The sequence below is a fragment of the Misgurnus anguillicaudatus genome, chromosome 16 (assembly GCF_027580225.2).
Source record: "Misgurnus anguillicaudatus chromosome 16, ASM2758022v2, whole genome shotgun sequence".
Taxonomy (NCBI): Eukaryota; Metazoa; Chordata; class Actinopteri; order Cypriniformes; family Cobitidae; genus Misgurnus; species Misgurnus anguillicaudatus.
In genome coordinates, this window is record NC_073352.2 from 5612392 (window position 1) to 5625108 (window position 12717).

At 37.7% G+C, this 12717-nt stretch overlaps 1 protein-coding gene across 2 annotated transcripts in view; it reads left to right on the forward strand.

Moving 5' to 3' along the window:
• Positions 1-12717, forward strand: part of neurl1b (neuralized E3 ubiquitin protein ligase 1B) — a 69746-nt gene that overhangs the window by 29827 nt on the left and 27202 nt on the right. Inside the window, exon 1 of one of the 2 annotated variants that reach the window (XM_055178141.2) lies at positions 10790-11216. The exons of the other annotated variant lie outside the window; for it this stretch is intronic. Coding sequence (XP_055034116.1) covers positions 11186-11216 — 31 coding nt within the window. The 5' untranslated portion in view covers positions 10790-11185. Of the gene's footprint in view, positions 1-10789; positions 11217-12717 lie in introns of those variants that run through there. 2 annotated transcript variants of the gene reach the window in all.

Here is a 12717-nt window from a genome sequence, read left to right on the forward strand (position 1 = left end):
ACACCGATATACAAACAAATCCAAATCTTCAGGCAAAGGGGTAAACAAGGTACAGGCATAAATCCAGTAACACAAGGCAGTCCAATCCAAACAACAGTACAAAGGGATAATCAGAAAGACGGAGGTCCAAACAAACAGGCAATGGTCACAACAGAATATCAGAATCAATATAGAGATATAACGCTCGGTACGCAGATAGAACTGGCAATACTTCGCGTCTGTATGTTGCCGTAAGCTCACTGAAATGGGAAATGAACAGGAAGACGAGAGAGAAGCAGAGGGTGGTGCTCGGTTAGAACTCTGGTGATGGCTCCCTCTGCTGGCGTGGCGTTACACCTGGTCAGAAACTCCGTGGACACGGTTTGAGAAAAATCTAGTCCACACTGCAGATATGTTACTTCAGACAAGCACGTGCAGGTCGTGGTTTCTGTTTGCGTCATCACATTATTTCAGCCGTATTTTTTCAGTGATAAAAGTCTTTCGGCCGAAAACTGAAAATCCACTTTTGGGCAGGTGGCACGAAAAAAAAAATATATATATATATATATATATATATATGCCCTTTAATAGCAGTTATAGCTGAGTTATATGAGTTATAGCTGCAATCAGTGACAGTGACTACATTTACATGTACACCAATATTGTGATAATTTCCAATAATCAGAGTAAGGAGTTAATCACAGTGTTTACATGACTGGAGCTATAACCTCTTCACTCCTGTTTACATGCAGTTTTATTTTCTGATTATTCACACACAATCCAAATGATGAACTAACATATACTGTCCACTGTTGTTATTTACTAACGTTAAGTGACAAACACGTTGTTATGGACGTATTTCATTATTCAGTCCCTGTAACTGTAATTATATACGCCGCTCTCACGTTATTTGAGCTGTTTCTAGATGAAGGCAGACTGCTGACAGCAAAACGTGTTGACAGAGTTCAGGGAAACTAATCTCAAGTTTAAAATGAATTTGCGATTAAGGCGCGTGACTAAAACACACGCGCACTTCACTTAGTGCGGTATAGATGTGATTAAAGTGTTTACATGGATGCATACTGTGATAAAAAATAGTATACGCCACCTCTTTTAATATGCTTATACTTGCTGCTATTATCTTAATCACATTAATTTTTATCGAACTATTGTGTTTACATGCGGTAAAGTATGATCGCAATACTGCCAAAATCCCATTATAATCACATAATGAGGGTGCATGTAAACGTAATCTTTGTTTCTCAATCCCGCCTCAATCCTGCAGCTGTGTCACGGATTGCAGATATAGCGTGTTAGATGAAAACTGTCCCTCTTGGCAGGGGCGCCGCAAGCAATTTTGGGCCCTATAAAAAAATAGGGGGTCGGCCCCCCACCATACCCATTTCGCACCAAACATACAATACAACCTACTGTAGCTATTCAAAATCTTTATCTGTGATTTAATAATACAGAACTATTTATTTTGCTATTGTTTTGACCACAGTTATCAGTATTTATAGATACCTAAAATGTCTGCAGCTAAGATAACTTATTGTGCAATGTAAATTTAATTGAAAAATACAGTACATTAAACAAAATATTCAGAGAAAATGCAACATTCTTAAAGATAAATGTGACCATGCCTGTGAAAACCCAGCTGAAGTATTTCTTTGTGATTTACTGTTTTCCACATAAATTCATCCAAGAACATTTTGTGAAAATATAAACTTGAGTTCTTTAATGTTGATTGAGTAATGTCATGTCAGCAGGGTCCGAAATTAACACCCGCCAAGCGCCAAATCCGGGTAGATTTTCCGTTTGGCGACTAAATTCAAAAGGCTACCCGCCACACTGGCGGGTGATTTTCATACCAAAATATTAATGCAATATAATGTGTTTGCCAGTAACTAATCTGGGAACGAGGTGAGCTTGCCACAGAACGTCTCTACGTTCCAAATCTCGCACTAGAGACGGTCTTGTTGCTAGTACTGCAGGTAACTTGCGGTCTGCAGCTATCTGCTGCATATTAGCTATCAAAATGCATCCCCGCCCTGCCCGTCGGGCTATCTTGACTTATAGGGAGGAAAAAATATATTTAAATGCTTATGCAATCTTTCACAGATTTGTATGGGTAATAATGGTGTATGAAATTCAGGCATTGGAAACAGGGGCGCCGTAAAGGGGGGAAAAGTTAGGACGATTCTAAGGGTCCAAGAACTTTTGAGGGCCCCAGCCAAGGACTGTGCCGCAAACGCAACCCCCTTAAGCTGAGCCCTCTTAGCTCCGCCCCCGTCTTTACTCTGCGTGTTAGCGCCGTCTTCAATCCACGGTCTTACAGTGCGCGTGAACTTCACAAGAGAGCAAGGTGTGTGTATTTACTGCTATTTGCTATGATATCTGCATATGTGCACATCCTTACTATAAATGCAGTTTACACAATGTGATGCCTGGAGCAATGCAATGCAGTTTTCTTTCCACTGTAAAGTCTTCGCTCTGTTCACCTCAGTTTAAAAATAAACAAGGTGATTTACGTTCCCTGTTTTGTGTTATGATTCTAACGCGAAGTCAGCCCTTATAAGCTGTTTTAATTAACGTAGCCCGTATAAGCTAATTAACATAAACTAGAAATGCGATCGGAAATGCGAATGTTTTGTAACGCAATATGCCAAGGAAGGATTTTTATGCAGTCGTGAATCGAGTTGATTGTGATAAAACTGAAATGCAACGAAGGCTAAACTAGTCCAGTTATGTATATTAAAGCTTCTCACCTTGCAACAGGTTTAAGAAATCAATGGAAATCTATGTTGTAATCTGCTATAGTTGTCATTCATTTCATTTTAGAGTCTGAAGAATCATTTAAAGAGCCACACAGATCCAAAATCGAAACTAACCTTTATTGCAGTGTGTCGTGTAGCTGTCCATCAATGTAAACAACGTGTAAAGTAGTTGAACCAAAAAGTGCACGATTAATAAAGTTATTGGCTTCTAAAGCAGGGAGTCGACTCTGAATCGCTGAAACGAGTCGTTATAGGGAGTGAGTCTTCTTCCTGATATTATCCACGTCACACGAACTTATCCACGTCACATGAGATACTAATCTCCGCCTACAGCCTTGTCTGCGGGAGAAACGAAAACTATGACCCGCCCACAGCTAGCTAGTGTGTGTGAGTGTAAACATCAGCTCACACTGTTTTCAGCTTTTGTTGTTTTCACTACCAAAGGAGACTTTTTCAAGGAGGGATATTCTAAACGTGTCTGGCTGTGAAGAATCAGTGGTTAAAATTATTTTTTAACGGAGGGATTTAGACGTTTGGCAATGCAAGATGGTTCAGTACCCACTTTATTTGGAACAACATGTGTCTCCTAACCACAACCTGTAAGTATGATTATAGCTACATACTTGCTTAAATGAGTGTAAAATGTCTATAGTCGTTTTATTGCTTGGATTAATGATGAATGATATCGTTGTTTAAACTCTAACTTATATACTGTCAGAGCCACGATAGCAAGCAGTTTTGCTATGACCCAGTTAGCTTAGATAAATGCTTAAATGAGTGTAAAATTGTTAGTTTCAATCGTCGTTTGTATTGTTTGGGTTAATGATGAATGATGTTGTGTGTTTAAACTGTTCATTTACTGTCAGAGAGTCACGTTAGCAAACGGCTAACGCATGCTTATTTACGGTTTTGCTATGACCCGGTTAGATAAATGCTTAAATGAGTGTAAAATTGTTAGTTTCAATCGTCGTTTGTATTGTTTGGATTAATGATGAATGATGTTGTGTGTTTAAACTGTTAATTTACTGTCAGAGAGTCACGTTAGCAAACGGCTAATGCATGCTTATTTACGGTTTTGCTATGACCCGGTTAGTTTAGATAAATGCTTAAATGAGTGTAAAATGTTAGTTTCAATCGTCGTTTTTATTGCTTGGATTAATGATGAATGATGTGTATTGATGTTGACAATGTCTTCTCAGTAAATCATGTTAGCACGAGGTCAATACATGTTGCACTGTTGTTGGTCTGTGCCACCGATCTGTGGTCTGTGAGACTGATCTGTGATCTGTGCATTGTGTGCAAAGATACTCTGTCAGTTGACCAATCAGAGCAGAGTAGGCTACTGAAAGGTGGGGTTTAGGCAGGCTGAGTCGTTGAATGGCTTCACACGAATCGTTTGGGGATCTCTGAGAAATGGGGTAATTTTAAATTTATATTTTGAGAAAATTACAGTGTTTTTTGACCTTGCATGCATTTAAACCTGTTGTCCGGGACTTATAAATAGTGATAGGATGCTTAAAATTGTCATCTTACTGGCTCTTTAATAACAGTATAACGTTAGCTGTTTTCTCAAGTTCACAGTTTCAATGATCTGTCGTTATTTTTGCTTTACTGAAGCCGCTGGTGTGTGAAACTTGTTCTTTACCTTATAAATAATGCTAATAATTATAATACAGGCTTTGGTCAAGCATTTTTGACCCAGTCTTATTTGAGGCATAAGGTATAGAAAAAATGCATTGTTGTTGTTCACCATTTTTAAGTGTTACAATGTCGTGTGTGTAACAGCTCAAGACAGTATGTCACTGAGACTGCATGTGAAAATCAGACTTAAGTCTCAAATCTTATTGTGAAATAAAAAGCATCACAGTTTAATTTCAAGCATTAATTTCACTATGATTTCAATCGCTGACATAACAATACTCAGTCAATATTACAGATATCAAGTTTATACTTTCACAAAATGTTCTTTACATTATGTAGGATGAGTTTATGTGGAAAACAGTAAATCACAAATAAATACTTCAGCTGGGTTTTCACAGGCATGGTCACATTTATCTTTAATCTTTAAGAACGTTGCATTTTCTCTGAATATTCGATTAATGTACTGTATTTTTCAATTAAATTTACATTGGACAATAAATGATCTTAGCTGCAGACATTGTAGGTGTCTATAAATACTGATAATTGTGGTCATTACAATAGCAAAATAAATAGTTCTGTATTATTAAATTAAGACAAAGATTTTGAATAGCTACAGTAGGTTGGATTGTATGTTTGGTGCGAAATGGGTATGGTGGGGGCCTGACCCCCTATTCTTTCATAGAGCCCAAAATTGCTAGCGGCGCCCCTGATTGGAAACTTAAATTACGTTTGAGCGCGTGCTCGAGTTTTACTTTCACTTTCGCGATCGCGCAAAAAGACGCAGTACAGGAACCAATCCGTCATGATTTGTCATGGATTTGTTGGGCAAATCTTCCAACTTCGTCCTGTCAGTCATTATTATCCTCACGTAAGAAAATTAAATCTCTCGCAGCAAGCTTTAAAGTATAGATTGTACGGGCAGTGAAGAGAGTGACTCTGTGCACAATCGCTCTTAAAGCGACAGTAGCCCCTGTTTTTCTGATCGAAAAAATTATCCAGTCTGTAACTGGATTGTGACCCACTAAACCACTTTTAAATGGTGAGTATATCTGGTGTGGGGATGAGCAGGAAAAGTTGGTTTACATGGAAATCCAGTCTTTTTGTTTCTTAAAAAACAACTGCATAAAAAAACAACAAGAATAGCAGATTAAACATTGTGGTTAGAGGCCCTATTGGCTTTGTATTGGCAAAATTTGGCCTGTGGTAAAACTAATTGAATAAGCCTGTGCTATGCCCACAAAGTCAAGTGGCATTTTCTTATCTGTGACTTCAGTTAATATTTGTACTGATGATTGATATGTCCTGAAATTTGATGTGTTATTTGTGTTTTGATAGATGTTTTATCTTAATATTCTACATTAAAAGTACTGTATTTTTTATTCGGGCTACTTGCATTCATTTCGGGCTAACAAAAACTGAAGAGTGCCTGCCCGAAGGGCTACCAGGGATTTTGACATTTTGGCCGGTAAAAATGTGTTTGGCCGGTGGATTTTTTCATCTACCAGTCCCCGTGGCAGGTGAGCTAAAAAGTTAATTTCGGACCCTGCATGTCAGCGATTGAAATCATAGTGAAATTAATGCTTGAAATTAAACTGTGATGCTTTTTATCTCACAATAAGATTTGAGACTTTAGTCTGATTTTCACAGGCAGTCTCAGTGACACACTGTATACTTGAGTTGTTACACACACGACATTGTAACATTTAAAAATGGCGAACAACAACAATGCATCTTTTCTATGTACATTATGCCTCAAATAAGACTGGGTCAACAATGCTTGACCAAAGCTTGTATTATAATTATTAGCATTATTTATAAGGTAAATAACAAGTTTCATACACCAGCAGCTTCAGTAAAGCAAAAATAACGACAGATCATTGAAACCGTGAACTTAAAGGAACAGTATGTAAGAAATGTATATCAATTAATCATAAAATGGCCCTGATATGTCACTAGACATTAAGAAATCATTTTCAAATACATATATCACTGACAACAGTGGTCTGGCCAAAAAGTTGGTTTAGGGTTTAGTTACTCTTTAAGAAAAAAGCTATATACTGTTATTAAATTATTCTTCAGACTGTTTTTTAATCAACGGGGCTCTAAAATGAAATGAGTGAAACTATAGCAGATTACGACATAGATTTCCATTGATTTCTTAAAGGTGACATAGAATAGTTGAACGGAGTATTTATCCTTGTTCTGAAAACAAAAATGTTTTTGTTTGGGTCTGTAATGCCTTAGAAGCTTCCTAAAAACCTCTCTCAAATAGCTTTATTAGGGTGGGGGAATTTAAACAAGTTGTTTTGCACCTATTTGGCTCCCCCTACTGGCTTAACTTGCAATCTCATTACTGATTGGCTGACTTTGCTGCCACTCTAAAAATGTAGCCAATTATTTTAAAGTGAAGGGGCAGGGAGATGCCCGTGATGTCATAAGCATCAGTTTTTTCAGATTGGGCTGTTTTCTGGCTCACATTTCTAAAAGAGGAATTATGAGTCTGAGATGTTTAGAATGTCTAGAACTTTTTGTATGTTTGTGAATGCGGGTAGACTACCATTATTCAACAAAGACAAGATAAAAATGGTTTTTCATTCTCTGTCCCCTTTAAAGCTGTTGCAAGTTGAGAAGCTTTAATATACATAACTGGACTAGTTTAGCCTTAGTTGCATTTCAGTTTTATCACAATCAACTTGATTCACGACTAAATAAAAATACTTCTTTGGCATATTGCGTTACAAAACTAGTGTGTAAGCGATCGCATTTCTAGTTTATGTTAATTAGCTTCGTTAATTATAAACAGCGTATAAGGGCTGACTTCACGTTAGAATCATAACATAAAACAGGAAACATAAATCCCCTTGTGTTTTTTTAAACTGGGGTGAACAGAGCGAAGACTTTACAGTGGAAAGCAAACTGCATAGTATTGCTCCAGCGTCACATTGTGTAAACTGCATTTATAGTAAGGAAGTGCACATATGCAGATATCATAGGTAATAGCAGTAAAGACACACACCTTGGCTTGCTCTCTTGTGAAGTTTACTTTGCATTGTAAGACCGTGGATTAAAGAAGGCGCTAAAATGCAGAGTAAAGATGGGGCGGAGCTAAGAGGGCTCAGCTTAAGGGGGTTGCGTGTGCGGCACAGTCCTTGGCTGGGGCCCTCAAAAGTTCATGGGCTCTTAGACTCTTCCTAACCCCCCCCCCCCCCCCTTATGGCGCCCCTGCCTCTTGGCCAAGGATGGTTCTCTCACAAGGAGTATTTAACCCCTTGATTGCAGCCTGCCTGTAGCCTCACTTACTGGGAGACTGCTGTTAATAGCTCTCCCTCTAGCCGAAAAATTGTATCACTTAAAATTCTTCTTAGAGCATCTTAATAGCATATGTATTTTTTCCTGTGACATTAACATTTCTACATGTTTTAATACGGCTTGACTGTAATTCCCTCATTAAGATTATGCGGATTTATGAATATGCACATTAGTCTCTGCCTCTACTCAATAAGTGAACTGCACTTATGTAGCACTGTTTTTGGCACTGATGTTAAAGTGCACCTATTTCATTGCTAAAAAAACAATGTTATTTTTCGTGTTTGCATGGTTTATGGTTAAAAACACATTATTTTACACATACCGTATATTTTTGTAGCTCCAGATTTCTATTTCTTCCTGAAAAACACTGATTTGTACAAAACTCATCGATCTGAAAAGCTCTGTGTCCCTGATTGGCCAGCTAATCTGTACGTTGTGAGTGGTTTGAATACTTCTGACATCAGCAGGAAATGTGACGCTTCTTACCATGTTTAAAAGATTCACTCAAAATGCAATGCTAACAGGAGTTAACTTACAGGCTGAAGCGGGAGGAATTATGATAATGTCGGTTTTGTCTACATCACCAATCCCAGGAAGTAAACTTTTGCCTACAATCCGTGTGTTTGTTGTAGTCCAAGAAAAGAGATTAACGTTGGAGACGATAACTGGCGTTATTTTTTACTAAGCTGGGAAACCCTACCGCCTTAACTAGGTTGTTATAAATAAAATAAAACAATTGCTGCAAAAAAGGCCGTCAAGTGCATCCCTGAGAATTATTTTCATCATAACGCATACCCCCGCCCTTTTGATTGTCACGCCCTGGACCCCCGCCCAACCCTACCACCATAACTAACAAATTTTCTGCGGGAAACCCTGCTTTGGGATTTGTACCTTTTGCATATCGTTAACGTACTAATAGTACTAATACACTTACACACCAAAGGAAATTTAAAATCATGAATTGGACAATAGGTGCTCTTTAACAGGTTAGTCTGCATATGAGTTCAGCACATGTGATTGGTTACGTCAATCTGACATAGCAAACCGCGGGACTGAGAGTCTTTGGAAAACTCAAAATATTGGATGAAATACTCTGCAATGATGTTGAATGATGAATTTGCACATGGTTCACTGATCTACTAAAAAAAAAATTAATACCTCCATGTACTCCATCCTAGTCCATATTCATAATGTGGCTTGGAATGGAGTACGTTATTTAATAAGAAATGACTCCATGTAGCTTCAAATACTCCTTAACTTCCATGCTTTGTTGTTCTTTGCATGTTTGTTTCTATTACAATTAACAATTGTGCTATATAAATAAAATAAAATTGAATTGAAAAACCTGCTGTAACATTACAGTGCAAGGCTTTGTAGATTGCTTGGTTTTATATGAAAAACATAAGGACAGACTTTTTTGAACAGGGATTTCAAAACCAGACATGCATTAACAATCCAACTACATTTATTTGGCACACACAGCTCTTTTGTCTTTAGTAGAATAGGCCAAACAATTCCTAACACATCAACTAAAGCTAAAACTCAATCCTAAGAGATTATTTCTTATGCACGGGTATGGCTACTGTCTGAATGGTCACACACACCAGGCGACACACAGTGCATAATGTGAGGATAAAGTATTTTAAATAGATTTTGGGGGCAGATTTAATAAATGTTGGCCTATGGCCGACAATCTTGGGCTAGGTCTGTTTGGATAGAGCTCCTCAGAGACAGCTACAGTTCACAAGACAGGAAGCAGCTTGCGAAGATCCCAGCGGTCAAGGATGTGAAGAGAGAGAGAGAGAGAGAGAGAGAGAGAGAGAGAGAGAGAGAGAGAGAGAGGATGGGGCTGGGCTGAAGAGGGGATTTCCTCATAAGGCATTACACACAAAATTATTTGAAATGGTTAATGTAGCAATAAAGTTTTAATCGAATAATATTCTAATTTGAATGTAATAAAATCACATTTGATGCATATAAACTTGGAGGTTTTCTACTATTAAACGGATAGATCACCCCAGATTGAATATTCTGTCATCATTTACTCACTCTCATGTTATTATAAACCTGTATAAATGTCTTTGTTCTGATGAACACGAAGGAAGATATTTTGAAGAATGTTTGTAACCAAACCGGTCATGAGCTCCATTCACTTCCATAGTATTCTCTTTTCCAACTATGTAAGTGCAACCCTATATCATGCAAATACGTGACTATTTCACCTATGGACCAACGTGAAAATGTCACGGTTTTGCTGCGTTTGAACGTGAGCATGTCACGTTTTCTGTTTGTGTCATTTTCACGTTTTGGTTACTCAACTTATTTGTCCTATTTTCAAACCATTTTCGCTTCGGTTTAGGGTTAGATTTGGTGCTTGTGTTATATGTCACTTTAAGCATTTGTCACTTTAAGTATTGATTTATAAAAAAAAAAGATACAAGACTTATTCTTTTATATTTTCTAAACTTTAACCAATTGTCCCCGACGTTGGGGTTAGAGTTTGTTTAGGTAAGGATGTCATTTATGTAAATCTAACCCTAAACCGAAGGGACAATGGTAAGAAATTAGGACAAATAAGTTGAGTAACCAAAACGTGAAAATGACACAAACAGAAAATGTGACATGCTCACGTTCAAACGCGGCAAAACGTGACATTTTCACGTTGGTCCATACGTGAAATAGTCACGTATTTGCGTGATATTGGGTTGGTAAGTGAATGGGGCTCATGTTTTGGTTACAACATTCCTCAAAATATCTTCCTTCATGTTCATCAGAACAAAGAAATTCATACAAGTTTGTAACAACATGAGAGTGAGAAAATGATGACAGAATTTTCTTTTTTAGATGAACTATCCCTTTACGTTCCAGTAAAATAGCCATTGCCTTGTGTTTTGTTTTGTTAAAAAAGATCGATAAATAAGTATATTGCATGAATGTATTGTGCTTAGTAATCTTTTTTATTTTTAAAACATTTTGTTACAATAACAAACTATCAAGATACTTTGTACGTGCAATATTGTATGCTTCTATTATGATCAACGCAGCTGTCTACTCTTCAGTCAGTCGCGTCACATCCATTGCATGCGCGCTTTTATGTTGCCGCGGGTATGTACACGTGCGTCGGAAGGGCGTTTTGGTGCCGCGTCAAGTTAAAAATAGTTCAACTTTTAGGAATGCGTCTTACACAGACCGGTTGTTTTTAAAAGTAAGATCGCGGGTTGCTTGCACGAATCGACGTCGCGTGCTCCCAGCTTCGCGTTGCGTCGAGTGGGGAGGGCTTGGCTGGCCAATGCGCCAATAGACGGTCATTGCTCAAAGAAGCGCTTCAGTGTGCGTGGTAGGATGAAGACGCCGCGACCATCAGTAACGCGTGGAAATTTCACACAGCCGTGATTGAACATCTGATAATAAATGGACGGAGCAGCAGTAGCAGCTTTAACAATCCACTTGTCACCAGGGAAAAGGAATAATTGGGAGTAATGGGGAATACAACACCCAAACCATTATTAGGTAGGTGCTTATGCATGACTGATGTTTCCGATAACAAAAACATTTTAAGCATTTTATATGAGGTAGAATATAAATACATATGTTTAATGTTTTTTATATATTGTACGAAGACCACAACTGTGCTTCATTATTCATGCGCGTGCTGAACTATATTGGGCTTGAGCGCGCGCTGCGGAGGAGTGAGAAGATGATGGGTGATGTTCAAGTTGCTCGTAGATACTGCAAATGTGTCACTGACGAAACCTATTTACTTTATTAACCGTACATTCACCCTAAAAAATCGTTTTGTGTTCACGTTAAATTGTTCATGTTGAGGAAACAGGAAAGGTTATGTGTGGAGATGTTTAGCTTCTTTGAGGTTATAGCCAGTAGTGTTTGGATGTTTATTTATTTGCCTGCATTTATGCTAGTTTAGACCACCCAAGCTGATGTTTATATTCTCTAATAATATGTGGCTGATTTATTAGTCCTTATTAAACAGACCACAAGTGTTGATAGTGATGAATAGGGGAAATCTTTGGGAAAAGTCTGTAACCTCACTGTTGAGGACTACATTAATTTGTTCTCCATCTTCAAAAGTTTTTCGGATGAAGTCATAGGATAAAGTGTTCAGTGGCAGTACTAAAGATTATTGACCTGATTTTCTTTTCTTTTGTTGCATTAAATATTGTGTAATCTGTGTCAGCTTGCAATACATGATGTGTGGTTATAGAAAAAAATCAGGATATGGTGTGTCACTGGTTAAAATACAGTGTTTGGAACAGGTCACATTACATTTTTAAACAGTTTGAAAACACATTTCTATTGTTGTTATTTTGACTACTGTGTTATCGATTGCCAAACTAGCTTTATCACACAGGTTTCAGTTCACACAAGTTATTAAGGCTTCATTGAAATGACTAAACCGGGGTTAAGCACATAAAGAAATCTTCAATAAAGTACATTTATCTAGCAAAACATGATAACAGTCGATGTACCTGACCTGTTATATGTATTTGCATTTACAATATTACTGTCATATATGAAGAGTTTGGTTTCAAAACGCGATATACACCATTTAAAAAAAAGAGTTACCACCAAAATCAGTATTGTATCAGGTCAGCAATAAAAAGTAAATTTTTAATTTTACGCAAAATCCAATATCCGCTGTGCTATTCTGTCATCTTTTCGCTCTTTTTTCCTAAAAAACGCTAAAGGCCACTCCTCCTTCTCTGCAGAATACAATAAACAATAAATAATTAACATAAATCCGCTCAAGAAATCACAGCGCACATTTCCACGCATTGTAAACAACAAAGCCGGTGCATTGAATACACACAGAATCCTATAGTTTTCCTCATCTACTTTGTGATCAACAAACAAACAAAAACTAAATAATATTTTTGATGGCATTGATAAACCTGTGGTGGTTTTCTGTGATGGGAAAGAAACGTAAGCCATCAAAATTGAATAATTTTCGCGAGAGGCACTCGGGCGAAGTAAAAATGCCGGCTGTTGCTTG